Source organism: Diplotaxodon limnothrissa, linkage group LG17 (assembly GCF_057381915.1).
Source record: "Diplotaxodon limnothrissa isolate DT_005_m linkage group LG17, D_limnothrissa_male_GT1.1, whole genome shotgun sequence".
Classification (NCBI taxonomy): Eukaryota; Metazoa; Chordata; class Actinopteri; order Cichliformes; family Cichlidae; genus Diplotaxodon; species Diplotaxodon limnothrissa.
This window is the reverse complement of record NC_140612.1, coordinates 13,207,172-13,230,499: the sequence shown is the minus strand read 5'-3', so window position 1 is coordinate 13,230,499 and position 23,328 is coordinate 13,207,172. Positions and strand designations below refer to the sequence as shown.

The 23,328-nt window shown below is 40.9% G+C and overlaps 3 protein-coding genes across 4 annotated transcripts; 2 read left to right on the top strand and 1 right to left on the bottom strand.

Moving 5' to 3' along the window:
• Nucleotides 1–2,375: 2,375 nt before the first annotated feature.
• Nucleotides 2,376–6,615, bottom strand: LOC146614696 (protein brambleberry-like). Of its 2 annotated transcripts, none has more exons than XM_085376460.1 (12): nt 6,373–6,615; nt 6,050–6,178; nt 5,767–5,952; nt 5,456–5,678; nt 4,959–5,075; nt 4,694–4,873; nt 4,302–4,508; nt 4,104–4,215; nt 3,376–3,437; nt 3,142–3,269; nt 2,917–3,038; nt 2,376–2,505 (listed from the first exon to the last, which is right to left on the bottom strand). In XM_085376460.1, exons 1-12 carry the CDS (start codon nt 6,613–6,615, stop codon nt 2,376–2,378), a joined length of 1,839 nt encoding a protein of 612 aa, XP_085232586.1. The 2 variants fall into 2 exon arrangements, with proteins under 2 accessions (XP_085232586.1, XP_085232587.1); XM_085376461.1 differs by having other exon boundaries at nt 4,116–4,215.
• A 2,127-nt stretch (nt 6,616–8,742) lies between these two features.
• Nucleotides 8,743–16,983, top strand: LOC146614695 (leukocyte elastase inhibitor-like). Its single transcript, XM_085376462.1, has 8 exons — nt 8,743–9,285; nt 13,107–13,200; nt 13,281–13,345; nt 15,604–15,741; nt 15,825–15,942; nt 16,039–16,181; nt 16,315–16,482; nt 16,573–16,983. Exons 1-8 carry the CDS (start codon nt 8,839–8,841, stop codon nt 16,981–16,983), a joined length of 1,584 nt encoding a protein of 527 aa, XP_085232588.1. The 5' UTR covers nt 8,743–8,838.
• A 2,167-nt stretch (nt 16,984–19,150) lies between these two features.
• Nucleotides 19,151–22,926, top strand: LOC146614694 (GDP-L-fucose synthase-like). The gene is made up of 10 exons (XM_085375948.1): nt 19,151–19,197; nt 19,615–19,757; nt 19,835–19,949; nt 20,057–20,185; nt 20,265–20,338; nt 20,728–20,861; nt 20,983–21,114; nt 21,210–21,289; nt 21,503–21,602; nt 21,701–22,926. Exons 2-10 carry the CDS (start codon nt 19,621–19,623, stop codon nt 21,754–21,756), a joined length of 957 nt encoding a protein of 318 aa, XP_085232074.1. The 5' UTR covers nt 19,151–19,197; nt 19,615–19,620; the 3' UTR covers nt 21,757–22,926.
• Nucleotides 22,927–23,328: the final 402 nt, after the last annotated feature.

Sequence of the window (23,328 nt, the reverse complement as noted above, 5' to 3'; positions counted from 1 at the left end):
CTTTTTTGAACTGCAGGTCCTTGAAGGGTGATACAGTTTGAAGCTGGAGGATCGCTATATAAATATCCGATAGCAGCTAGGTCCCCTAACTTTCAGTAGCTGTTGAAAGGAAAAAGTTGTGGTATATCAGTGGTTAGAAATAACATTATTACTTTAGGATTAGTTTAACACAAAGTCAGGGCTGACCCAGGACCATTGCTGTGAGTCACAGTGCGCAGCATAAAAGTCCTTTCACATCGGATGCAGGATACGCTGCTAATGCTAACTGCTAACTAAAAGCAAAGGATCCAGAATTTGTTACGCTGGCTGCTGGGCTCTGTGGGTTTTTGCAGCTGCTCTACCTGTACTAGATGCACCTGCTCCTTGTCTTTTCTATCTCTGACTTTATGTCCTCTACAAGAGGTTTTTTTTTTTTTGCTAGTTCTTCAAATGCTCAATAAAAACATGTATGCTAATTCAAACCGAAGAAAGCTTTGTGATGAAGACTGTCATTTCCAAAACACTACCCACCCCCACCCCGCGGTCCGCAGTGCTGTTGAAAAGGCTGTTGAAGTCCCTGTATTAAACACGTAGACCTGTGACACAAAAATCACCAAACTTGGACGACCACAGACTGTTTTCCTTCGTGGTGATGAAGGAAAACGCTGGGTTGGCATGTAAAAGGGCATTTATTCCCTTCAAAGACCTGCAGTTCAAAAAAAGCGCCCTTCTGACAGCCAAACCCATCTGTTCTCTGATTGGATTGTTACATTTGTGATTGACATGACATTGACCAATCAGATGAAAGGAAGAAAAATAGGGTCAAAATTCGTACTTGTAACTTGCAGGGGTTTTTTTTGGCTAAGTCCACACACATTTTTTTTATGCACGCACAAATCTTTTTTTACATATACAAATTGTTTATACCAACACAAATCTTTATTTTTTTAAACACATACAAATCCTGATTTACAAGTACAAAATATTTATGACCACATTTTGAGCCCATAGGAAATGGGCTGCTTCACTCTTGTAATCCAGGTGCTGGCACAACATAACATTCAGAAATCAGAATTGTTTTGACTTAGTTTGTTATTGAAGGGTTTGGGATTTGATTGATCCAGCTTATATAATTGAGCATTATGTGGGCTAGTGTTTTGTTTTTGTTTTGTTTTTTAAACTAATCAGAGCAAAATAAATATTTTATATTTGCAATGTGTCTCAAGTGTCCTACCCTTGAAATGAAAGACATGTCACAGATTGAGATTTTTATTTCTCTATATGTTCATATGCCATAAAAACAAAACAAGGATTCAGTTCTGCTGGACAGCACTACTCATGCTTCACTTTATAACAGACACAGAACCCTGATGTATACAGAAGTGTATAGATCAGGGTTGGGGAACCTTCAGGCCTCAAGGGCCAGTGTCCTGCAGGTTTTAGATGTCCTTGATCCAACACAGCTGATTTAAATGGCTAAATTACCTCCTCAACATGTCTTGAAGTTCTCCAGAGGTAATGAACTAATATTTGATTCGGGTTTGTTGAACCAGGGTGCTATCTAAAACCTGCAGGACATCGGCCCTTGAGGAATGCAGATCCTCATACACAAACGACTGCACCTCAAAACACCAGCCTATTTAAAAACGTGAGGTTTGCAGATGGCATGGTGATCATGAGACTTGTGAAGGTTGGTGATGAGTCTGCATACCAATGAGGGGTTAAACAGCTGAACATGCTCCTTCAGGTTTCAGGGATCCAGTCTGTTGCCACCTAATACAAAATTATCAAAGAGGCCCAGAAGAGGATGGACCTCCTGCACCAGCTCAGGAGCTATTGGTCCATTTCTACTCTGCAGTAATCCAGTCTGTTTACTGCATGACCATCAGTGTATTAATCAAACCAAAGAGGACGAGAACAGACTACAGTGGACAAGTCAGGTCTGCAAGAAACGATTTGTACAAACTCAGAATTAGGAAACACTCACACCCAGGATACAACCTCTTCCAGTTCCTCCCTTTGGTAGGTGCTACAGAACAGCTTTTCACAGGCCATTGCTTACATGTTGTCTCTACTAAAACGTCCACCACAGCTTTTACTGAAACAAACCATGCAGTAAATACTCTTTGGTTATACCTTTATTACACATACTCAAATTCACATAATTCTCTCCCTCCATCTATATATAGAACCAGTTACCCACCACTATGAATAGGCTATACATGTTCATCTGTGGCACATTGCTACTGTCTGTTTCCATGTTCTCTTAGGTACATTGAAAGCAATAAAGAGCATGGAATTAAGAAAAAACTGAGCCCAGTGCAGACAGAACTTAGTAAAAACAATGTTTCATTACTGTATACAGTTTTTACAGACAACAAAGACGGCTGAGCCTGTTAAAACTGGACATACGAGGAGTGCCCCCCTTCGTGGACTCTGCAGTACTCCTGTCCTGGCACGGCTCTCTTCTTACAGACTTTTCCTCTTTTTGTGAGGCCATTGCACAGCTGACGGCCTGACACTGAGCTGAAGGCAGAAAAACAGAAAGATGCCCTTTAACAATTCATATTTCCCCTTTACTCATTATAATGAGGTTATATTGGAGGGTAATTATTAATTCCACAGTTTCAAATAATGAGGTCAGTATACATTGAAACAACTCCTATAGGCCAAAAGCTCTTGGAGACTCTTACTTCTATTTCTGTATGATTTCAGTGAAAACTGGTATCAGTAACATAGCAATGAACTGGCAGCTAGAATCCCTAACATGACATGCTCATTTCAAATGTCAGGGTTACACACACACACACACACACACACACACACACACACACACACACCAAAGTACATTAAATCACAGTCCATATAAACAATTTAGCTCTTCAAACAGAAAAAAATAAATAAATAAAATATGTGCATGTAACTGGAGCTACTGACCTGTTGCTGACTAACGATGGAGTGGGTCTTGCACTTCGTGAATCATTCCCTAAATCAGGCGAGTCAGTGACTGAATCAAAAACACCTTCCAGGTTACTCAGGGGTATATCGTAACAAAGAGCCTAAAACAGATTTCAATTAAACAATATTTGTCTTGCTTGCCACTAGTGATGCACTGAGAATACAGTTTTTGCATTTCTGAAAGCATTAACTCAGTTTGCTTACCGCTAAAGAAAGTGGCTTTGGTATAAACCTGGGAGTGGAGTGATTTGGTTTACCAATTACTGGCATAAGCCTCGACTCTGGCGTAAGCGTCCTCTGAGGTGGAGACACAGCTGATATGCCAAGTTCACCTGAACACAAACATGTTTGACAGCAAAACTGAGAAGCTGAATTTATAGAAAGAGCACTGCTCTTGAACAGGATTCACTGTAAAAAGGTTCAGCATGTGTTTCCCACCTGATAAAAAGCTGTCCGGATTCAATAGGTCGTCTTCCTCAATGATGTCATCTTTTTCATCTCTGAGCACAAAAGGATAGAAAATAGGTCCAATAGATGCAAAAGGAATCATTGTTAATTTGGTGTAGACAATAATACATGTTCTACTGCCTGAAGCTCTTACTGACCGTGTAGAGTTCAAAATTCATTTTTTACTCGAACAAATCATCAGTTACCAGTTTGAGCACTGACCAGTGAACTCAAGAGTTTCTGATTGAGTCGGATTAAATCATTAGCTAAGTTTAACATCTACAACATTGTGCTCATTTAATAAATTACTGTCTCTATATCAGGGGTCCCCAATCCCAGTCCATGAGGGCCGGTGTCCCTGCAGGTTTTAGATGTGTCCTTGATCCATCACAGCTGATTTAAATGGATAAATTACCTTCTCAACATGTCTTGAAGTTCTTGGTAATGAACTAATCATGTGATTCAGGTGTGTTGACCCAGGGTGAGATCTAAAACCTGCAGGGACACCAGCCCTCGTGGACTGGGATTGGGGACCCCTGCTCTATATTATAATTGATAGCTGCAACCAGTGTCCATCAGCAAGCAGACGTCACCCCTCTTCCATGTCCAGTTTCAAAACACCAAGATGGTGATGGCCTTAACATTCAGTGAAGTCCGTTAAATTGAACATTTTCAAAGACCAATACGCAAGTTGCAGTTCTAGTGTGCAACATACTCACTTGCAAGGCTGCTTCTGCGGTTCCACAATGGTGCACGAGCTGAGTAGCAGTGGACTGGTCAGCTTTTTCGTGATCTTGAAGCATGCCCACAGCTGATTCACAAACCAGTGACCTGCAGAAACAAAATTCACACTGTGACAAATGCTTCAGAAAACTGCAGCTAATGTATTTTCCTCATAAGTGACTTTATGTTTATACCCAGAGACAGAGTGAGCAGCAGCAGGCTGAGGCTGGTGAGATCCAGCGCTGGCTGCTGGTTGACTTCAGCAACTGCATTCAGAGGCACAGTTAGCAGCAGCATGGCTCGAGAGAAACCAGGACAGTGCAGGAATGTCAGCAGGACTGCACACAGTACAAAGTAGCCTGTGTGTGTGATGCACGTCCATATAGCTGTCAGACTTAAACCTGTTCAAGCAAAAAAGCACAAGAAAAAGAATTCTTAAGTCATACAGAAACCTTTTTTTTTAGTCAAAGAGAATGTAAAGAATTAATTTCTAAATATGTCCTGCTGACAGTCAATTATCCAACTTCTCTGTAGCAGGAAAAGACCCTATAAAAAGGGAGTGTGCCCTATGGCTGCCGTGTCTCACCTGCCCATCCGAGGTAGCCCTGGATCATGTGAAGCCTGTCCTCTATGCGGCTCTGCATCTTATCGAGGTAGTGCAGCATGCCTCCCAGGGTGCTGTTCATGCGCTCCAACTTGTTCATCAGGTCAGTGTAGTACTGGGAGGTCTGATCCTGATACTGCAGAAACTCTATCATACTGTGGTCTACTCAGCCACATACAAAAAGATATGTAAGCACATTGCTTGGGGGGGATAGTTTTATAAACTACAAATGATTTCAGCCATTTACCAATTTTCTGATAGATGTCCTGAGCTTGGTGTCTTACATCTGCCAGGTCCTTGACAATCGCCTTGTAGCTGTCCTGCACCTCAGAGCCCTGGATTTGAAGATGCTCGCTCACATTCTCTAAAATAAAAAAAATTTAAAAAAAATAAAAAAAAAAATAAGGTGGACAGAAAGAATAAAATCCATGCTACATGATGTGGCATCAGGTGTGTTTACAGAGTTTTCTTAAAGAGAATTGCAGTTCAATATTTTATCTTATTTAAAAGGGGAAAGTTAAAACTTCCAGAAGTCATTCAGCACATCGAACTGTATCAGGTCATTTTCGAGTACTTTGACAAACAGTTTCTTTTATCCATGGTCAGTAGTAAACCCATTTACAAACTGCTGCAATTTGACTGTTAGCACATGAAAAGAGCCTTTATGTCGGATTATTTGCAGTCGCGCCCAAAGTCAATTTTAACAGAATAGAATAAAAATACAGAAAAATGTAAAATTCTCACCCATTCTTTGTGTAATTCCCTGAATGAGCTGAGCTACCAACTCCTGTCCAGAGGCGATGAGAGCTTTTTCCTGACCCAGACGCTCCAGGTTGTCCCTCAGTGAACTCGTCATCTGCTCCTGGCCCTCGTGGAGCTTCCCCTGTTGAGCCTGCAGAACACTGTGGCCTTCAAGCAGCTTGTCCAGTGATGCTGCAGTCAGTTCTTTCAACTCTACCTGGCCCTCCTGTTTGAAAATGATCCATGAATCCAAGAAACCACTGATTTGCAAAATAAAAATTATTTTATTTTATTTTTTTTAAACCCAGCCTTACCTTCAGGTCCTTCATTGCATCTAGCTGGCTGGTGGCTGTGGAGATGAGTGCATTGACTGTGTGCTCTGCTCTGCGCCGGAAAAGCTGCTGTCGAGTTGCATAACAAACGGAGCGCGCTCGGTTGCTCACTATGTGGTAAGCATTCCATGTATCTGAATCCATGTCTGCTGTGCACTCTTTGATGGTCTAACACATAAAATTGAGATTAGCACACAACATTATATATTTTTTCATTATATTTTTAAAGCCATTTCTGACAAGTACTACAAGATCGTATTTTTACCATCTCCTCTGTGCATAGGTACGTCTGGCGCCCCTCAATCTCTGCCTGGCAGTTAAACAGTTCCACTCCGAGCTTTGCGAGCTTTTCTTCTGAGAGGCTGTCACAGCTCGGCTTTAGCCGAGCGATCACCTACAGGAGGAGACAAACCAGAGAAACATGATTCCTCTGTTTAAACAATGTATTGAAAACTGTGCCATGAGAATTTTATATGAAAGACACTTAATAACACTGTTGCCCAGCCTTCTCCAAACTCAAACCTAATATTGTTCAAAAACATTTTATTTGTCCATTGGATTAAATACACATTTTCAAGGCCCACATACCCTGTAATGACAGCTGTCCAATGGGCTGAGCTCCATCTGCTTTGCCTCAGCTAAAAACTTCTCATCTGCAGTTGCCATCTCAAACTGAGCGTCTTTGGCAAGATGTGCTGGAGCCACTGCAGCTGGTTGAAGAGGCGCTGCTGCTCGAGGTGCCTCTGTCAGCCTCAGCCACTCAAACAGCTCGTTGACCGCGAGACACTGACAGGCCAGCAGGAGGTGCAGGTAGTGGATGAGGTGACCCATGTCTGGATCAGAACATGACAAGGTGCACATGCAAATCATCAAACATGGGGAATACATTTCTCATAATCCCTGCAACCACACTACACTGTGCTCACTGCCCACACCATGGAGCCTGACTGGCATTTGCCAGAGAATACCAGAATTAGCTGGCCCACCACTGATGTTCTCTGCTGCACAACATTGCCTGGCCTCATGTAGCGAGAGTATGAAGGTAGTTCCTGGAAGAGGACAGAGTTGATATTACTGACTGGCCCCCCATGCTTTCCTTACCTTAATCCAGTAGAACACCTGTAGAACATTATGTTTCAACTAATTGAACACCAGCAGGTTGCATCTTAGACTGTCCGGATCTGGGAGGAGATTCCCTCAGGATACCATCACCATGCCCGGACCTTGTCAGGCATGCTTACAAGCACATTGGGAAGGGGGCAGGCAGGGGTCCATACAAATTACTAAGTACCATTATGACTAGCTGCAATTAAAATTTCCGCAAAGTGGACTAGCCTGCTGCATCATTTTTTTACTTTGATTTTCAATATGTCTTTGAATTCAGCCCTCTGTAAGGTGATCATTTTCATATCAGTGTAGATATGCAGCATGATTTTTTTTTAACCCTCAGATCTGATGTGTTGCTTTAATTTTCTTTTTTGTTGTTGAGCCGTGTACAAAAAGCAACAGAGCAAATCAGCCAACGCATCGAAACTATTGACCAGTGGAGAGAAGAACTAAAAATGTTTAACCAACTTAAATCCTGTGGATGTTAGGTGGTCGTATCGTAACACCCCTTGATAACGTGCCTAAACCACAGGGCAAAACCTGCTCAGGGACAGCTTTAGCAAAGAGCCCAAGGCAATGACCCGAGCACCAAACTGCCCAGAGCTCATTCCACTCAGACATTTATGGAAATGTCCGGACTGGTCAGAGCTGTTCTGGTGGTGAGACCGTCAGCTACAAAACATTAGCCAGGTGGTTTCAACATTGTTGATGATCTGTGCATATTTAAACGAATATTGTGACGATGTTTAGCATTTAGCATTCTGTATATGACTATAAAGTGTTTCTGCTGCATTGGATGCATTAGACAATGTGGAAATAACAACTACCATTTATTTCTCTGATTGAATGAAGATCCTACCGAGGCTTGCCCAGGCATGCCCACTGCTGCAGCGCTCTGCTGAATACTTGCAGTAACATCATTTAATTAACAAATAATCACTTTTGCATGACTTAAACGGGACGGAAACGAAGCTAATTAGCTTACTGTAAAAATGTTAAGTTGTTTTCCCCGATTTTAAAATACTGCAGTCATTAAAAAATAACAAAAAATTAGCTATCATATTTTGCGAAATGTATGAACAGTTAAAATAAAAACGCCCTATTAAATGCATAAAATAGAATAATTTGTAAACATACCTGTTGTTCAAGGAGGTCCTTGACAAGGTAAAACACTCGCCCCCGTCCCCCTCACACAGCTGATTCAAATGACAGACACTAACTTTCTTCAACCCGTTTAAATCTTCTCGTCACGACGAGGCCACAACCAATGGAATGGCAGACGTTCTTTAAAAAGGTGCGTTTCATTTATTTCACGGTTGAAACGTCCTGGACACGGCGGGAAAAAAAACCGGTATGCGCGGAATGTTTCGCAGAGGATGCTGAGCGGCGCCGCCCACCTGGAACAGCAGCGACAGTGAAGTAAAAACCAAACGAACCAACAGTGGAGCTAGAGTCAGCTGGTTGGCTCTGTGTATGCTCTGGGTGCATCCACGGTTTAAATTTAACTTCTGTTTGCGGTTGCCAAAACGCCGGATATCAGCAAATCTGAAACACAAATCAGGTGAATAAATGTCCTACCGCCAGCGTTACCCGGTTTTGTTCACGCTATCGTGTTTGTGTCACTGTGTTACTTTATAGTTGTCCAGTCAAAAAGAAACACGTGCATTGTGTTTCTAATCTAATCTCTCCTGGATTATTTTCAAGCTATTCCTATTCAGATGCATGAGCGGGGCTTTTTTTTTTTCATGTTTAGAGGGTTTAAAACGCAGAATTGTAATCCTTTTATTGATTCGGTTTTGAAGATTCCCTGCTAAATACTGCTTAAAGATTTTAAACTAGCAACATCACAACAGCTCATGCTACAGCAGGCATGCTAGCACCTATTAGCAACCTAGCCGTGTGAACGCTAGTTCGTGTGAGTTTTCATGAGACTGCATTGCTAAAACAATGGACGATTCTGGCATCAAGAAGCAGAATTGGGACGTGAAGGAAACGGAGTTGTTTCTGGAAATTCTCAAGGAGCTGGACATGAAGAAGTGCTTAGACGGAAGGAAAGTGAGGAATAACAAACTGTTCAAAGTGGCACACAGGAGAATGACAGCGGCTGGTTATCACAGATCCGTGGACCAATTAAAGTTTCGCTGGAAACTTCTCAAAAGCGCATACTACAAGTGCAAGCGAGAGCCCGACTCCCCGGCCCCAACTAAAATACAGGGCTGGTGGCGCTATGAAAAGACGATGGTCGCTATTATGGAGTCCAGACACCCTCTGGTGGGACCCGGGGTTAACTCTGACAGAAACGACGAGGTGACAGAAGAGTCAGATGGCGAAGCATCAGTACTACACTGGCCGCAGCCCTGCCCGGACAATACCACCCAGAACCTGGATTTAATTGTAGGTGTGATAACCGTGGAGGCGGTGTCGTATGTAATTTACGATGACGTAGGAGGGCCATTGTAGGTATTAAAATAACTGAAATATGGCGCCTGGGAAGACGGGGATTAATTCCTTGGAAATTCAAAATTTCGGAAAGTAAATGTGTCGAATATTCTAATTTAAAGATATAAACTTATACAACTTTCAAAAGGGAAGACGTTCAAATATTCTGGCAGTATAAAGCCCTAAATTTAGAAGGAGAGAACCGGGATACAGTAATGTGCAAAAGTCTTGAGTCACTTCTCATTCAGTTATTTTGCTAGGAAAATGTGAAATGGGTGTGATGAATTATTGAGAAATCAAAGCATGCATGAAAATACAGAATATAAGGCAAAAACAGTTTGTACAACTCTAACAAGCTTGAAAGTCAATATTTGCTTTGATTGCCTTTTGACTTCTTTGTCTTCAAGAATAGATCTCCAGGCGTCTTGAAGGAAATTTTTGCTGCTTTTTGCCTCAGTTAAGATGATCCCACACTGCTTCAGTAATGTTGAAGTTCTGGGGAGATCAGTCCATGGCTGATCACGCCCCATTGTCTTTTTTTTATTTATTTATTTATTTTTTTTATGTTCCATTGTCCAGTTATGCTTTTACTGCATTGGCCATGTGTCTGGGCTTTTGACCTGTTGAAAAATGATGCCGTTGCCAGTCAGGTTTTTTGATAGTATTGCATGGTGGATCAAAATCTGATGGTATTATGTAGTGATGGGCAGATGAAGCCCCATGAAGCACTGAAGCTTTTCATCCAATTGGTTCACCCCAACGCGAAGCTTCATGAAGCTTCATTTGCTCTAGCAGGACACCTACTGGACGTAAAAATAATAGCTGGCATGAATTTGAAGAGTGTGGCATTTTGCACACAGCCTGTAAATGTCAACAACAAAAGGAGTGTGTAAAACATGTATATTGTAGTGATGGCAGTATACTGTGTATATTTATAGTGGCAGTATGGGAAATGATTATTTGGAAATGCTTGAAATGGAAATGATCATTTACTGTGAGGTGAGGTGTGGTTGGGGTGTGGACAGTGGTTGTGCTTTTGTAACGTTGAGGTATGGACAGCTACACACTGAGGCTTTGAGCCTCAGTCCTGCCTGTTCACATTTTATTCTGTAAAAACTAAATTTTCACTGCTTTTATGACCTTTTTAGTGGGGAGAACATAGCTAGGATTTAATGATTTAACAAATCTTTTGAATCCTTTGTCCTCCACAATGCTAAATGGCTGGGAGTCCTCAATCACCATGCTAACCAGGTCTTCATCTATTTGAGATTGTTCTCCTGAGGAAAGACAATAAAGATAAAGCACAAATATAAATATCACACACGTAACTTATTACAGCTGTATAATATTGTTATATCATTTAGTAACATTACTGCATGCTATATTATCATGGCATTTGATGGCTCACCTGGTCTTGCTCCACAATCGGTGTTCCCCTTATTCTCATGCAAAGCTCTGTAGTGCCTAAGCATGGATGAGGTGTTGTTGTTATATCCCAGCTCCCTGGCACATAGAAAACACTTCACCTTGTACAAAAGTCAAGACAGCTCAACATAAATTGTATTGCACCATCAGTATCATGAAAATACATCTTCTGTAGAAATTTACATACCTTGTTGGGAGGAATAAGATCAAAATGTTCCCACACAGGGGAGGACATCCTCCTCTTCTTAGCTGGCTCCATTCTCTCCTGACTTTCTCTCCTCACTCTCATAAACCTCCAAACGGTCTCCAAACTCTCACTAACCGCAACTCTCCATCAAACACCCACATTGTGAATGAAGTCTGAGGGGTTTATATCGCTGTCATATCTCGCGGCAAAGTTCGAACCACTTCATGAACCAGTCACGTGGTACAGCCGGGCAGCGAGGCTTCGGACGTCATCATTTTCAGCTCCTCCCATAAATGAAGCAAGCCTCGATACGCGCTTCGCGGAAACGCCCCCTCCATTACTCGACACACGCTCCGAAGCCTCGATACAGAACGTCACATCACTAGTATTATGGCAGTTTTGGCAAGATCAAAAACGCCACTGGCTGAAATGCAGCCCTAAACCATGACAGAACCTCCACATGTTTTACCGATAGCTGTAGACACTAACTCTTGTACCTCTTTCCTGACCTCCTCTGGACATCATTTGAACCAAAAATTTCACATTTAGATTCATCAGTTCATAAGACCCGAGCGTCTGATTTTCAACCTAGTTCTTGTTTAATTTGCATACCTCAGCCTCCTGATTTCCCTTCCTTAACAATGGCAAACCGTCTTCCACAGAGACAATTTCTGATGAAACCGAAGAGCCCAAAGCATCACACATGCAGGGTGGAAGCAAAAGATAAAGTATTGATGGGTGACTCAAGATGTTTGCACATTACTGTAGATTCAAATATTAAAGTGTCAAATTTAAAATGGGAAGAAAAAGATTTACAAAAAATCAAAAACAGATGCACTCCAATATTGAACTTGTATGTTTGTTATGAAAAAATCAGACTACAACTAAATTTGCAAGAAAACACACCCTTTCTCTGGCTCCATAATTAAACTTAAAATGGCCCAAATATGCCATAATAGTCAGTAGATCATGCTACATGATGTCATAGTCTGCTTGTTTTTTAATACATCTGGATTACAGTATACACTGATATTAGGTGTAGCTCACTTTTTTAAATTTAAATACAGTATACCTGTCTGGCAATCAGTTCTATATTCATTAAGACTGTAATGTCAGAGTGACTCTCTCAGTTACTGAAATAAGGTGTTTCTAATATTCTGTCAGGTAAGTAACGGTCTCGAATCATTTTCCAAACAAAACATAGGAAAAGCTTTCAGTATCAACATAGTCAAATTTACATTTTTACATATACAAAAATACACTGCTTCCTATTAAAGTGTTTCCATTACAAGGGTAATTCAGATTCCTGAATTAGTAGGTATGATGTTGTGTAGAAACATGTACAACACTAATAACAACACTATAATATCGATCAACAAAAACGCAACAATTTTAATTCTATATTAATCCAGGTGTACCCCAACAAACACTTAAATTATTGTCTCTGCAACATGTGTCCAAACACCACTGTTATTTTTTCCACTGCATCTTTAGTGGGGTTTATTCATATTTTCATGTGCGCTTCTATTGACTGTCTTTGTTTAATTGGGAGACTGGCAGTTGAGTGTGAGTCACGTGTTTCTAGGTTCAGTCAAACCAACAATATTCAGTTGCTCATTGACCACATACAGTGATACAGGCTGCAGTCCAAACACGAGAGAAATCGGATGTGCACACTGACTGGTTTCTGTACTTAAGCCTTTTTTTGTCCTGCAAACCCAGAACTGGGTAAAGGATGCCGTTTCATAATGACCTATGACAGGGAAACCAGGCTGTGGCAGCATTTTACTGGAGGAGGGAGGGGAATCTGATTACTGACCACCTGTCAACTAGGATTTATCATATATGTGTGAGTTTGTTTTGTTTTTTTGCTTTAACCTGATTTCTCATAGTAATCGGGTTTCTCATATGCATGGACACAAAGATCTGAACACAAATTGATTGTCTTTGGAGTGGTGACGTTTTTAGTGTTGATTCTTGTCTGGATTCATTCCCTGAGTTTATTTATTTTTGGTCTGTAAAATGTACACAGTTTAATATCTTCAAACAACAACGTGTGAAACCCTTGTTACAGTGGAAAATGCGTCATCATGGTGATTTTTAATCACTGGCATCATGTTATCTCGATGTTCCTGCTGTAACCTGCTGCCTGCTTTGGTTTCAGATCAAAATGGACCCTGAGATGGACTCTCAGCTTAAGATTGGCTTTATCGGTGCAGGGAACATGGCGTTTGGCATCGCCAAAGGCATCTTATCCGGTGAGTGTAGAGAGAACTGAAGAAGTGAGGAGGACTGGAATGAAGGACACATTAGTATTTAATAAATGTTCTCTTTGTAGGAAATGTCCTTCCTGCAAACGTCAAAGTTAGTGCACCATCCTCAAGGAATCTGGGACGCTTTCAGGTATTGTGGAGGTTTTTTTCCATCTTGTTTATTGTTCTATCATTTAAGTTCTCAGTGTGAATCATTTTGCATTGAAGTAAGCAGTTATGGTGAAGATCAGTTTACAGTTCAGTCTAAAACTAGTGAAGCAGCCAGTTATTTTTAAGCAGCGTAAGTATTTGTAACATTTTTACCTTTTCGTAGACATGGTCCCTATTCTGGGAATCAGGTTTACTAACAACTGAATTTTTTAACTCTGAGATGAGGAAAATTCTGGCTTTTCTGTTCCAGAAAGACGGTTAACTTAAACTTTGAGTCAGTCAATCGGTAAACTCTGTGAACTTAACCTGCTCTGAGTTTCTTTCTCTTCCCTCTTGCTGCACCTAAAACGACTGACTGACATCCACGTTCATTTCTTCATTCATAAAGTCACCATCAGAGGACATACTGGAGTAAATGAAACTGCAAAAGTTTGTTTTAAAAATGCTAAAATCCCAGTTAGATGATGTGGGTTTTTTGTAATTAACATGAGCACTTTTACGATCATTCATTCGTCTATATTTAGGGATGGAAATGGCGATTACATCATTGATCTATGACCTGGTCAGAATATAAAATCTGTGCTCCCCATCTTTCTAACGCTAATACTTTGTATAATAATGCAGGTGTCAGGCTGTCAGTTAGGTTCCTGTACCGCTAACATTTACTGTAGCAATCTGTTTCAATCAAACGTATATAAAACTGATCAATGATCAATCATTTGTCCTTATTAAAAAAAAAATGTCTGCCACAGCTGGGATGTTGGGGATGATGTGACTGTGAACCTGACATGACTTTAAGGCAAAACTGCAGACAGTCTGTTTTCTAAGCAGTTCATGTTAAAATGTGGTCACAGGTTGAAATTCAGTCATTAAATGATGCCTCCATGTTTTGAAAGGTACAATGTCTGAAATTCAGAATCTGAACTCGATGTATTTTCTACTGAAAATCACCTTAAATGGTCTCATTGGGTCAGCCTGAACCAGATCCACATAAAGGTTTCTTGTCAAAGGTTATTTTAAGGATCATTAAAGCGCGTCCTGACCAGAGTCCATTTATCAGTCTCAGTGTTAATGAAGTCAGAGATCATTTTTTAAGTCAGTTCCTAGATTACGGCCATCGTCTTTCGGCTTGCATCAATAGATCAGTGCATCAAAGTTTAGTTTAGATTTTAAAAAACAAGGAAGCGTTGGATTTCTCAAGCCCGGTGTGAAACCACTGGGTTTTATGAAGGGGTATTACAATTTTTCACAAGCCCCAAATGTTTGTTTTTTTTCTTTTCAGTTGTCACTAAAGCTGACATGGGAGGTCTTCTGGCTGTCACAGCTAATCATAAGTGTGGAAAGCTGACAAACAGAAAGTAAAGTCATATCTTAGCAACACTGTGACCAATAGAAATAAAAACCTTATTGCATCTGGCCACTACAGGGCACCGCAATAAACAATACTGCATTTTCTCTTAACCCCTTGTTATTTTTGTCACTTAAGTTAACTTTGTCTCTCCTCTGAGCATCAGCTCAGGCCTGGCCATGGTCTACCTGGGAGCTAAAGGAGACACTGCAGCTCAGATCGCTCAGGTCAGCTCACTGTCACTTGTTCCCTGCACCAGCTGTCAGTTGATCGGCGAGCATGATTGTGCAACTTCAAGCCCTCATTACAGTTTAAAAGCAGTCAAATGTGGCTGTCTGTGTTTTTCTATACAGAAGAAATAATTTTATTTTGTTGTTTTGATTTGTCTTTTTATATATATATATATATATATATATATATATATATATATATATATATATAAAATATAAAAAATCTGAACTTTTTTGCTACAAGAGTGCTGGCTGGCTGAATAGTAAACTAACTAATAAACTAATAATTCTTGTCCTCGGTAGATTTATAAATAAATAAATTTTGGGGTTTCATTTAACATCTTTGAAAAGCTTAATTTTCTATGTATCCAAAACACTGAACCCCAAGATGTTTCCAGTGGGACATCAGAAATTTGTGTCTACCATATGAGGATGGAGTGTGTTATATAAATGGCATGAAAGTCCATAAAACGCACAAGCAGTATAGTTACTGAGAGCATGATGTTCAGTGAGACTGACAGTATGTTAATGGTTATTATTAAACATGATGCTGAAAGAATAAAGTTGTCCAGTTTCTACCTTTGGACCATAAATTGTTACATTAGGGTCGCTCAGGCTCAGTGTCACATCCTTTCAGTCTTTGTCTTCAATGCCACACAGGCCCTCTCATTCAGCTCAGGTGAAGGCGTCCATGCAGACTTCCAGAAACTGAACGCTGACATCAACTCACCATCTGCATCCTACATCCTGAAACTAGCCAACCGTCTTTATGGAGAAAACACTGCCCACTTCCTCCCAGTGAGTGTCCACATCAATGATTCTCTTCATAAAGTTCTTCATTACAAAGACTGGATTAATAAACAGATGTCTGCTCTCTGCAGGACTTCCTTGACGCCACACAGAAGTACTACCAGGCAGACCTGAAGACTGTGGACTTCATCGGAGCTCCAGAGGCGTGCAGAGCAGAGATCAACAGCTGGGTCGAGCAGCAGACAGAAAGTGAGAATGTGCATCTTCCACAGCCTGAACAGCAGGGAATCATTTTAGCATCCTCTGTGTAATGAAATATTGTTGTGTTTCGGTATTTCCTTTCAGATAAGATAAAAGACCTTCTGAAGCCAGGAACAGTCGACGCAGATACCAGACTGGCTCTGGTCAATGCTGTCTACTTCAAGGGCAACTGGAAGAACCCGTTTAAAGAGGCAAACACCAAAGAGATGCCCTTTAAAATCAAACAGGTAGAAATTTAACTGAAGGTTACAAAATCTGGACTCAAAGTCTGAATACAGGAAACTGTAAAATGTTTAAGGTAAACACCATCAGAAGCTTTATGATAACATGATCTGGTCGCCTGGATTTCCTGTGTGTCAGAATGAGACCGTACCAGTCCAGATGATGCACCAGAGGAAGAAGCTTCCCTACAACTACATTGCTGACCATGATTTGCAGATTCTGGAGCTGCCCTATGTGGGTGATGAGCTCAGCATGTTCATTCTGCTGCCTAAGGAGTCCTCAGACGGCTCAGGCCCTCTGCTGAAGGTACACAGCCTAGAAACAAGTTCCTGTAAAGAAAAGACACAAAAACTCTTCTGCTTCACTTCAGTTTACTTAAATTTGATCATTTAACAGACCGCTCCTGATTTCATGTATAAAATGAATTTAAATATGAGCAAAAGAAAAAACATGGAAGTTGATTTAGAAGTTCTTGTTGACCTGCCAAAGTTCAAGCTGGAGGAAGACTACGAGCTGAATGAACCTCTGACTAAACTGGGTATGAAGGACGTGTTCTGTGCAGGAAGCGCTGACCTGTCTGGCATGAACGGTGAAGGGGGGCTCTTCCTGTCTACGGTGGCCCACAAGGTCTTTGTGGAGGTGAACGAGGAGGGCACACAGGCCGCTGCAGCCACAGGTGTTGTGTCCAGGAATCTTAGTTCTGGATGGACCAGATACTTCACAGCAGATCACCCCTTCCTCTTCTTCATCAGACACAACGAGACCAAGTCCGTCCTGTTCTTTGGCAGATTCTCATCTCCTCAGTAGACAGAAGCAGCAGAGGAAGATGATGTTGCAATTCAAATAAATACATCTATGAAATAAAGTAAATGGAGTTTTGTGTTGTGATGTTTTGCTATTTATAAAACTGTATTTTTCTCTGGAACATTTTATTACTTAATCAGACACACACGTGTCTCTTTTATTAAAAACAAAATGTTCTTTTACAAAATAGATGGTACTTGTATAAAAGCACAAGTTCCACCAGCTTTAGAGAACATAGATACTGTGTCCTCCAGACTAAAGAGGAAACTCCAACTTATTATCAAGAGTCTGCAGCTCTGATGGTATGATGGTGCATCTATGAACTGGCAGTATGCTCTGGAAGGGCCCCAGCAATACTGAAAGGTATATATAGGGGTTAGAGCAACATATTTTTCAGGGAAGCCCTTGTTTGTTACAGTATACTAAACTGTAGCTATTACAACAGCAATGAAAAGTGAGCAGCTAGAATCCAAGATCGGATAAAAATCTAGTAGCTGCTCTCATCACTGTAGATGTGTCCGTCATAATAACGTTACAGACTATGCTAGGCTTTGGCCCACATCAGTCTAAAATTGTATGTAACCACAAATAACGTGTTTTGGAAACTAACTGCACAACAGGCAGCACTGTTAGTTATCTCAGAGTAGCATTTCTAATTTTGATTGAAACTGTCAGAGAAAACGGCGGCTTTGAGCAAGCCAGGATATTAGTTTACAGAGGCTGTTAAAATTATATGTCTAACATAGAAATGTTGGTGACACAATAATTTCATCCTAATGGCACTGACATATTCATAGGGTTAATTTTTGAGACAAAATCTCATGAGGTAGTCATGATTTTGCAAATATCCACCTTGTAGTGCAGTTTGCACAAAAATGCACTCACCCTACAAACAGTTGTTGTGTGGGACACCAGTAGCCCATGTCTGTTGCTGTAACATTAGTTCATGTTTAGAATAGAAAATCTCAGCTCACTGATTTGATCGGGGCAATAGTGCGCCTAAACTGTTGCATAATTTTGCTGAGAGATCTTTTACTTTGTGGTAATCTTAGATGAGTAGTTTTATGGGTAGTCATTCAGTGTTCCCTTAGTGCCAAAATATAACAGATGTTGGTGTACTATAACTGAAGTAATGATGTTAAGTCCTTAAAGTCATATTCTTTTATTGTCATGACTGTATTTGAAGCTATTTTTATTTTTGTATGATACCTGATTTATATGGAATATGACTGAAGTAAACTAAAGCCTAAAATACTTAGTCAGTCATTTGTTTAATATTAATTTAACATTATATAATTCACATATAAAACTATGAATTGTGATTTTAAATGGTTTAAAAGCATGTAGAATAGCATATGCAGGCAAGTATATTTCTCCTCTTTTTATTAAGAAGCAAAAACAAAAAGGGAAAAAAAAAGAAACAGGGCAGAGTTCGGTGGTTGAATCATCCGTCCCCACCAATGCCATAACCAAATCTACGCCCTTGGTCTAGATGCTGGTGGTTTTGAAGATGACGACTTCGACTTTGAATAAAGCTCCCACTGAGATGTCCAAGGTGAAGATGGTAAGGAGGTGGGTTTCACAAGAGTGCAACACGGAGGCTGATTTGCTCGAAAAAGGCAGGCAAGAAGATGACTGGTCTACAGTAACGTCAGTATTGAGATTGACAGTGTGGGAAAGCGGTAGTTGTGTAAAGAAGAGAAAAGTAGCTGAAGAGACAGAATGCATACACCTGGAAGAGATAAAAGTGAACCAGCAAGAAGCCTCTAGGGTCGCTGGAGGGAAGGATGGTGAATGGACAGCCTACGGAAAAGAATCTCCGTCCAGAAGGTGGCGGTAATGTACCTGAAGTGGTTTGCCAACCGTCATAAAAAGATAGAAGAAGAAGATGCAGCAGCTCAGATGGAGAGAAGACAACTGACCTAAAACCTGAGTGACGTAAAAATGAAACTAGATGTTATTGGTATACTGCAAAAGGACTCTAGAAGTAAACGCTATCAGACCTTACTTCAGTTTTTAAAAGAGAATAAATGGCTTAGGGGGAATTGAGGGTTTTTTTTCTCTTTTGAGCGACGTTCCAGTCACATTCCACACCAGTTGGTGGCGGTAATGCACCATTCAGTTCTTTGACAACCGCCAATTAAATTTAGAAGAAGAAGGAAGAGGCGACGAAGAGAAGAAACCGGCTTCTCTGTTCTGTTCTCAGCTTTCAAACAGGTAAAAGAGGTTTTTTTTTTTAATGCTAGCTTATTTGTTTAACTCTGAGTTAACGAGGATTTCTAGCACTGATATCTCGCGTTTAGGAAGAAAAGTAAACTTACGAGGTAATCAGTTTTTTACTTTGTCGAGTTCCAAGGAACGATGACGGCGATTACCGCCACCTAACAGCTAATAAGGTTAGCTTGTCTGAATGGTCGTGTGCGGTGTACGTGGCACATATGCAACTATATATATGTACAAAATCTGCTCGTTTTGTACGGGTCAGATCACCTCAGATAAAAATCAGGAAGCATCTAACAAAACACAGATAAACCTGTTAGCTTTAGAAAGTTTGACGATGTTTATAGCTTGTATCTAAATCAGAGTTTCCCTGTGATTCGTCCTGTGCTGAATTGTTCATGTTCCACTACCTAGATAAACATGAGCGATCCCATGAGGGTGTTGGTGACAGGTGCATCCGGGTTGGTGGGCAGGGCCATACAGCATGTGGTGAAAGAAGGAGGAGCCAAGGAGGGGGAGGAATGGATATTCCTGTCCTCCAAAGATGCCAACCTCATGTGAGAGTTGCTCCGCTTCAAGATAAAATGCTGTCACATGTTTTGATACTATTAACCTGCTGGTGGCCTCTCCTCAGGAATATGGACCAGACCCGGGCAGTGTTTGAGAAACACCGGCCTACGCATGTCATCCACCTGGCTGCTATGGTTGGAGGGCTTTTCAAGAACATGAAATATAACCTGGACTTCTGGGTATGAGGAACCTGTTCATCTAATTAACTCATTTAATAGAAATGCTATGATCGTAGACTATCTAGATTCATGTTTTTGATGCTCATCCTGTTTTATTTACTTTCCAGAGGAACAACATTTACATCAATGACAATGTGCTGCAGGCAGCGCATGAAGCGGGCGTGGTCAAGGTTGTTTCCTGCTTGTCCACCTGCATCTTTCCTGATAAGACGACCTATCCTATTGACGAGACCATGGTGAATATACCTCCCTGCTCTTTCTGTGCATCAGCACATTTGGAAAAGAGCAGCTCACATGCGCTTCTCTTTACTACAGATCCACAACGGTCCACCTCATGAGTCCAACTTTGGCTACGCCTATGCAAAGAGGATGATTGATGTCCACAACAGGTACGTTATGTCTTCTATGTGTCATTTCTATCCTCTACCGCATTGTGCTTTCTCTCAGCTCTCAAATCCCTCCCTGGCAGACTGGTTTAGAACAGTTCTAATTATTTTCAAGAAGTCCAGCAAGGAAGCTGTTGTCTTAAAAGATCAACAAATGCAGGGTGTTTCAAAGGGGTAAAACAATCATGATCTTGCGGCTGACCAACATAATCCCAACAGTTTTTAGTTATACTTCTGTTTAGCATGTGTATAGTTTCACAGGACATATTAGTGTTTGAGAATTCTCCAATACTGTTATGTGTCACCCTCGCATAATGCCTCTGCCTATTTTTCAGGAAATGCATTTAAAACTTTCAGCCTCATGACATTTTTTTCCTGTGTGTGCTTCACAGAGCGTATTTACAGCAGCATGGGCGTTGCTATACAGCTGTGATTCCCACTAATGTGTTTGGTCCTCATGACAACTTTAGCATCGAAGATGGTCATGTGCTACCAGGTCTTATACATAAAGCATACATTGCTCAAAGTAAGTTGTGGATTTTTAAGTCCCTAACCCCATTGTCATTCCAGCATTTCTCTTTAAGCATTTACAAGTTTTTGGTGGTGTAAATGGACATGTGACTTCATCTACATGTTGTACTGTTCAGAGGGGGGGAAACCCTTGGTGGTCTGGGGCTCTGGCACACCTAGAAGACAGTTCATCTACTCTTTGGACCTGGCTCGTCTTTTCCTCTGGGTCCTGAGGGAGTATCCAGAAGTTGAGCCAATCATTCTCTCTGGTGAGTCCTCATAGACTCTATGACTCTTTGACTATTCAATGATGATGGCAGTTTAAGGATAAGTGTTCTTATAATGCTACATCTGTTGCTTCCAGTTGGTGAGGAAGATGAAGTGTCCATCAAAGAAGCAGCAGAAGCTGTTGTTGATGCATTGGGCTTTAAAGGAGAAGTCGTGGTATCCTTTCAGTAATGCAAGTTATTTGTTTTTGACAGTGGATTTGGAAGATTAACGTTAAATTCAGTTCAGTTTTATTTATATAGCGCTAAATCACAACAGCAGTCGCCTCAAAGCGCTTTATGTTGTAAAGTAAAGACTGTAGACTACTATAGAGAAAACCCCAACATTGCTTCTTGTTGTCTCATTGTTTCCTTTACCCGTGACATTCAGTTTGACACCAGTAAAGCAGATGGACAGTTCAAAAAGACGGCCAGCAATGCAAAGCTGTGCCGGTATCTGCCAGACTTCACTTTCACCCCCTTCAACCAAGGTGCGGCTGATGTAAAGCTTGACATTTAGATGCTAACAGTGTAGAAATTTCAAAAGACTCCATCAGTTACTGACTTGCCTGGTTCTTTTCACTTGCAGCTTTAAAGGAAACCTGTGATTGGTTTGTTGCCAACTATGACACAGCCAGGAAGTGAGAAGACTGCCAAAAAAATCGGTGCTAATTCTTGTTTCATCTGCTGTTGTGTTGGTAAAGAGTCTGGTGGTGGAGAGAGAGCTCGTGGAAAACAAAGTGCTTCACAGCACAAACACAAGGCAGTTGGTGTTGAGTCTTACTGTTGTTGCCCTCTTTCTGCAGCACCATACTGTTTTGTGCTGAATGTTGGGTGCAGGACCTGGGACCCCTTTTCGGTACATGGACTCTATTTAGCTGGATTCAATCTTGGATGATTTGTCAGAATACCAGTTTGAAAAGTATTGGACTGAAATGATGCCACCGAGCCATGGTGGCATTATTCTTGTGTCAGGAACTGGTTAGAATCCTTGTCTGTGTATAAAAGGTGGGTGTAGCTGCAGGGTCTAAATTGTGAGCTAATGCAGAAGTGCTTTAAACCTGTATTCTTTTTAATGGCCAGCAGGGGGTGACTCCTGCAATTGGTCCTCGAGAGCTACCGTCCTGCAGCTTTTAGATGCATCCTTGTTCCCACACACCTGAATCAAATGAATGGCTTGTTATCAGGCCTTTGCCAAACATGATGGCATGCTGAAGAGATCAAACCATTTGATTCAGCTGTGTTGGAGTAGGGATGCATCTAAAAGCTGCAGGATAGTAGCTCTCAAGGACTGGGATTGGGCAGCCCTGTTCTACGCCCTCTAAATTCAGGTGCTTTCAGCTGGTTTTCCCATTTAGGCGCTCTTTGTATTTGCTTTTAAAAGGACTGACATTAATTATGCTGTAAAAGAAAGCTTTTCTGCCATTTTTCTACTGTCCCTCACTACATTTTTCTCTAGTCGAATTTTAAAGGGTACTGACTGAGCTACATGTAATCTTGGATGTCTTTTTTGTTTTTTTTCCTTCCCTCCCAGTTTTAACTTAAATTGCAGAGTTGCTGATTGTGGTTTCCAGTATCAGTGTTACCAGCAGGAAGAGTTCAGTCATCTCAGATTTAATCCAACTGTTTTAATCTAAACTAGTTCATCCAGCTGAGCGTGGAACGTTTTAGGAACGTACAGATCGTGGGGTCTACTGTCCTTCAGTAAAAGAAAAATGATGTCATTGTCTATTCTACGACCCGTAAGAAGAAGTTTTAGAGTTTTATTCACTGTTGTAGCGTTAATCATTTCAGCTGGGAAATTATGGGCTCAAAATGTGGTCATAAATATTTTGTACTTGTAAATCAGTTTCGTATGAGTAAAAAGAATTTGTGTGTGTATAAAAATAAAAAAATAAATTTGTGTGTGGACTTAGCCAAAAAAACCCTGCAAGTTACAAGTACGAATTTTGACCCAATTTTTCTTCCTTTCATCTGATTGGTCAATGTCATGTGAATCACAAATGTAACAATCCAATCAGAGAACGGATGGGTTTGGCTGTCGGAGGGGCGCTTTTTTGAACTGCAGGTCCTTGAAGGGTAATACAGTTTGAAGCTTGAGGATCTCTATATAAATATCCGATAGCAGCTAGGTCACCTAACTTTCAGCAGCTGTTGAAAAGATAAAGTTGTGGTATGTCAGTGGTTACAAACACCATTATTACTTTAGGATTAGTT

Coding starts and splice junctions, on each gene's coding strand:
- LOC146614694 (XM_085375948.1), top strand. CDS start 19,621: ATGAGCGATCCCATGAGGGTGTTGGTGACAGGTGCATCCGGGTTGGTG. Junction 19,950..20,056: donor AATATAACCTGGACTTCTGG/GTATGAGGAACC, acceptor TTTACTTTCCAG/AGGAACAACATTTACATCAA. Junction 20,339..20,727: donor ATGATTGATGTCCACAACAG/GTACGTTATGTC, acceptor TGTGCTTCACAG/AGCGTATTTACAGCAGCATG.
- LOC146614696 (XM_085376460.1), bottom strand. CDS start 6,615: ATGGGTCACCTCATCCACTACCTGCACCTCCTGCTGGCCTGTCAGTGT. Junction 4,509..4,693: donor GGGCTACCTCGGATGGGCAG/GTGAGACACGGC, acceptor TTGCTTGAACAG/GTTTAAGTCTGACAGCTATA. Junction 4,216..4,301: donor GCTGCTCACTCTGTCTCTGG/GTATAAACATAA, acceptor TTGTTTCTGCAG/GTCACTGGTTTGTGAATCAG.
- LOC146614695 (XM_085376462.1), top strand. CDS start 8,839: ATGGACGATTCTGGCATCAAGAAGCAGAATTGGGACGTGAAGGAAACG. Junction 16,182..16,314: donor TGCCCTTTAAAATCAAACAG/GTAGAAATTTAA, acceptor CCTGTGTGTCAG/AATGAGACCGTACCAGTCCA. Junction 16,483..16,572: donor GCTCAGGCCCTCTGCTGAAG/GTACACAGCCTA, acceptor ATCATTTAACAG/ACCGCTCCTGATTTCATGTA.